Here is a 4,383-nt window from a genome sequence, read left to right as displayed (position 1 = left end):
TCGGGGTGCCCTGCCAACACCAACAATGACAGCGATAATCGCTCGCAATCTGTTATTATATTACCACGGGCTCAAAAATCGTAAAACCCAATAATCTTTTGCAATGAAGCTAATCCCCCCCCAGTGTCCATCCTACGCCGCGGCGCAGCGCTCGGCAGCGCCCGGGCTGGGGCTGGCGGCGAGGGGGTGGTTTCTGCCTTTGGAAAGGCTTTGCAGGCGGAGAATTTTGCTGGAAGCAGCCGGGCGTGGATACCTGGCTGCCAGGAGAGGCTCTCCGCAATCCCTGCCTCGGGTTGGCTGCCTTTGACCCTGTTGCTAAGCTACAAATATGCCTTTCCAGCAAGCTCCAGCATCCTCGCTCCCACCCACTCCCAAATGCGAACTGAATCAGCCTGCTCCGAGAGAAACGAGCTCTGGCCAGCGAGGAGGCTTTATTTACCCTTTTATTTACCGGCAGCTCTGCAGAGTGGCACAAGGAAAGCTCCCAAAGGGCACCCACCCCTGCCCTGTGCCATCCCAGCAGCCACAGGAGCTTAGGAGGAGGACAGGAGCCTGGAGAAAGCATTTAGACCATTCCAGTGATTCAAGCTGGCACAGCTCTGCTGCAGCAAGAATAGCTGAGGATACCAGCTTCTCCAAGAAATAGCTACCACCTACCTGCACACAGGCTTGCTCACCCTGATGCAAGCCACGTTAACACTTTAGGACAGGGAGTGTTTGTGGCAGGGACGAGGGGGCAGGGATGAGGTGCCAGGGGGGAGGTTTTCCTGGCCAATGTTCTGCAGAAAGATGCGTTGGAGGGTTGGCTGCAGTCCGCACGCTGAGTGGTCCCTTCCTGGCATTTCGCTTCCTCATCAGGTCCCACACAGTTGTCCAGGCTGGCTTTATGCTCAGTGGAAAGTAATGGATGCTCCTGGGGGGATGTTCAGCCCAGGCTGTGGTGGGTGTCTGCATGGTCCAGCTGTGATGAGGGTTGCTGCAGTGGTTTCCAGGTGGAATCACAGAATCCTGGTATGCTTTGGGTTGGAAGGACCTTAAAGCTCATCTCGTTCCACACCCTGCCATGGGCAGGGACACCTTCCACTCGCCCAGGTTGCTCCAAACCCCATCCATCCTGGCCTGAAACACCTCCAAGTAATTCCCAGGAGTTTAATTTGGTCCTTATAAACTTCAGGAAAGGTAATTAAAGCCTTCCCCAAATGTTGCCTTAATGTAGACCACCATGTGGTCACCTGATGTTTGCCATTATCAGGACACCAGGATAAGCAATCATGTTTATTGGGAAATGTCCTGTGGAGACTCCTCCAAACCACCCCCAAACAACTGTATGATCCAAAAGAATTTTTGGTTTTTATTATTCTTTTTCATTGCCCACTTGGTAAACAACGAATTTTCGTCATTCATTCAGGCCAGATTTCCTGTGCTCACAACATGCAGAGTTCGTAAGAAACTGCTGTGCCAGTGGATGGGTCCAGTGGGTGCAGCCAGGTGTTTGCTTGGAAGCCTAAAAACATTCAGCACAGGCTTTCTGGGCAATTTGGGATGGTTTGCTGGATGTTTATGCAGCCCAGAAAGCCAACTGTGTCCTGGGCTGCATCCAAAGGAGGTTGGGCAGCAGATCCATGGAGGTGATTCTCCCCCTCTACTCTACTCTGGTGAGACCTCACCTGGAGTACTGCACACAGTTCTGGTGTCCCCAATGTAAGAAGGACATGGAACTGTTGGAGCAAGTCCAGAGGAGGCCACAAAGCTGAGAAGAGGATTGGAGCACCTTCCCTATGAGAAAGTTGGGGCTGTTCAACCTGGAGAAGAGAAGGTTGTGTGGAGAAGTCAGAGCAACCTGCCAGGAGCTGAACGGGCTCCAGGAAAGCTGCAGAGGGACTCTGTGTTAGGAGCTGCAGGGACAGGATGAGGGGTAATGGGGAGAAATTGCAAGAAGGAAATTTAGATGAGATATCAGGAAGAAGTTTTCCCTGTGAGGGTGGTGAGACACTGGCACAGGTTGCCCAGGGAGGCTGTGGCTGCCCCAACACTGGCAGTGTTCATTCCAGGTTGGATGAAGCCTTGAGCATCCTCCTCTGGTGGGAGGTGTCCCTGCCCAGGGCAGGGGGTTGGGACTGGATGATCTCTAAGCTCCATTCCAGTGCCTTAACACATTCCAAAAAATGGGGATTTGCCTGTGTGCAGAGCTGGCCCTGCACAGCTCCTGACCCTGCTAGGAGGCAGCCTGAGGCAGAATTCTAACTGACTAACTCCCGTCCCTCTCTTTCTCTTGCAGGGTTCAGCTCCCATCCTGGTAGTCATGGTGATCTTACTAAATATTGGAGTCGCCATTTTGTTTATTAACTTTTTCATCTAACTCAAGACTGTCTTGTTTGCAAAAATAACAGTTACATGTATGAATGGGGGAAAACGAAACAAAACAAAACAAACCAACACAAAAACCAGAACCAAACAACAACAAACAAAAAAAAAAAGGGAAAAAATCCTAACTCAAACTGTCCTCTGACAATTTCCAAGTCTTTTCACAGAAGAACAACCAACGATCGAGTCACTCACAGTTTGCCTTTTTTCCTGGGTAATGTTTTTTGGATTTTAGCCAAAATTCTTTGCTTGTATAACACTATGCTGTGTGGCATGGCAAAAATGCTATCAACACTCTGCCCCCCCAACACTGGAAAGGATCAGAAGGAATCCCAACAAAAGGAAAAGAAAAAAAAACCACCTCATTTCCCTTCCCCTCACCCCCCCAAAAATGTATTTGTAACAACAGTTATGAACCCTAAAATGGAGATTAGCTGAGGGGAACATGGGGAGATGTTGTTTGACGTGTATGGGTTCTGGGATGCTCCAGGCTGAGTTTCCCAGGGAAAGCCACAACAGTTTTAATGATAAATGGGAGAGAAAAGTACAATGAGGCTTTTCTCCCTTTGGAAAAGGAGGAATGCTGCTGTAAGGAGGAGAGAAGGAGCAAAGGGAAGGCATGAACCCTGTCTGGATGGGAAGGGTGGGACAACAGGCCCCAAACTGATATTTGTTTCTGAATCAAAGCAGCAATTGGCCTTTTGCTAAATTCTTTGGGGCAGGGGGGATAGGGAACACAAGGTGTGAGCAGCAGCCTCACCACCCTCCTGCCTTCACTCCTCCTCCCCAGGCTGCTCCCCCCACCATGGCAAGGCTGGAAAACCACCCAGTGCTATTTTAATTCACAGCCAGTTTGTCCTGGGTTAAAATGTGTACCTAGATCCCCAGAAAAAATTCCCTTGGAGGCACCTACAGCAACACAGAGTCACTGCTGGGCATTGTGCCATGCTGGTGAGGAGCATCCCATCCCATCCCATCCAAAAGGTGTGTGCCAGGGAGCAGACTGGTGGGGAGGGACAGGGGAGAGAGGGCTCAATTCCAGTCCACTTAGGCTACCAATAAACCAAAATCAAGCAAAACTCAACCTTGTTTTTCCAAGGCATCTTGGGGAGGAGCACTGGAGCATGTCCCAGAGAGGAGGGAGAGGGTGGTGGGTTTGTCTCTTACATCTTGCTGTGGACTGTTTCAGACATCATGCTTGGGCTCTGAGCATGTAGTATTTTGCACTTTGTAATGCAGGATGTATATTCCAGCTTCCAACATGTCCCTGTAAAAAAAAAAAAGACAAAAAACAACAACAAAAAAAAGACAAAAAAAGGCAAAAAAAAAGCAAAAAAAAAGAAAATCAAACCAAACATCATGGGCAATGGCAGCCTCTAAGGATGTATTATTTTCTTTCTTTTCTTTCTTTTCTATGTCACTTAATTTGTTGGTTTCTACCATCTTTGTACTATGCCTGCCTTGGTTTCTGTCCCCTCCCGTCCCCACGGGCAATCTGCATACTCATTAAAGATGCCGTGTCCCTGTTCTGAGCTGCTGTGTCCCACTCACACACTGTGCTCCTAGCTCCATTCCTTGGAAGTGGAAACATCCCTTTGCTTTCCCAACCTGGACATCGGCTTTGCTGGTGCTCCACCGCCACCAGGTATGGCTCCAATGGCTCCTTTGGGATTTGGTACATCCAGGGACCAAATTCCACCCTCAGTTGTACCCACTGGAGCTGCATTTGGCAGGAGAAGGGCTGCGAGTGTGGCAGCACCTGAGGGTGGGATGAGACCCTTACACTGAGATTTTGGGGGGGTGGGGAAGGAGGGGAAAAACCCTCCTGGACATTCCCATCCAGAGTTGTTGGGTACAGCCCGGATTTGTGGACTCAGCTTTGCTTTGCTTCTGTTTTAGCTGTTTCTCTGCTACCTTTTCAGCAGATTTCTTATTACACTGCACTGGATTGCTATATTTTTAACCAGAAATAAACTAAGGATTAGAGCATGTGCCAGTTAAATTCAGTTCTTTTCCTTA

General features: G+C 49.4%; 1 protein-coding gene across 1 annotated transcript in view; it reads left to right on the top strand.

Annotated features, from left to right (window-relative positions):
* Positions 1-2,443, top strand: part of JPH3 (junctophilin 3) — a 56,858-nt gene extending 54,415 nt beyond the window's left edge. Inside the window, 1 exon segment of the mRNA XM_009069975.1 lies at positions 2,279-2,443. Within this exon segment, the coding sequence (XP_009068223.1) occupies positions 2,279-2,359 (81 nt within the window). The 3' untranslated portion in view covers positions 2,360-2,443.
* The last annotated feature ends 1,940 nt before the right edge of the window (positions 2,444-4,383 follow it).

The sequence above is a fragment of the Acanthisitta chloris genome, unplaced genomic scaffold, assembly GCF_000695815.1.
Source record: "Acanthisitta chloris isolate BGI_N310 unplaced genomic scaffold, ASM69581v1 scaffold3212, whole genome shotgun sequence".
NCBI classification, from domain to species: Eukaryota; Metazoa; Chordata; class Aves; order Passeriformes; family Acanthisittidae; genus Acanthisitta; species Acanthisitta chloris.
The sequence above is the reverse complement of the archived record's forward strand: the minus strand, read 5'-3'. Positions and strand labels throughout refer to the sequence as shown.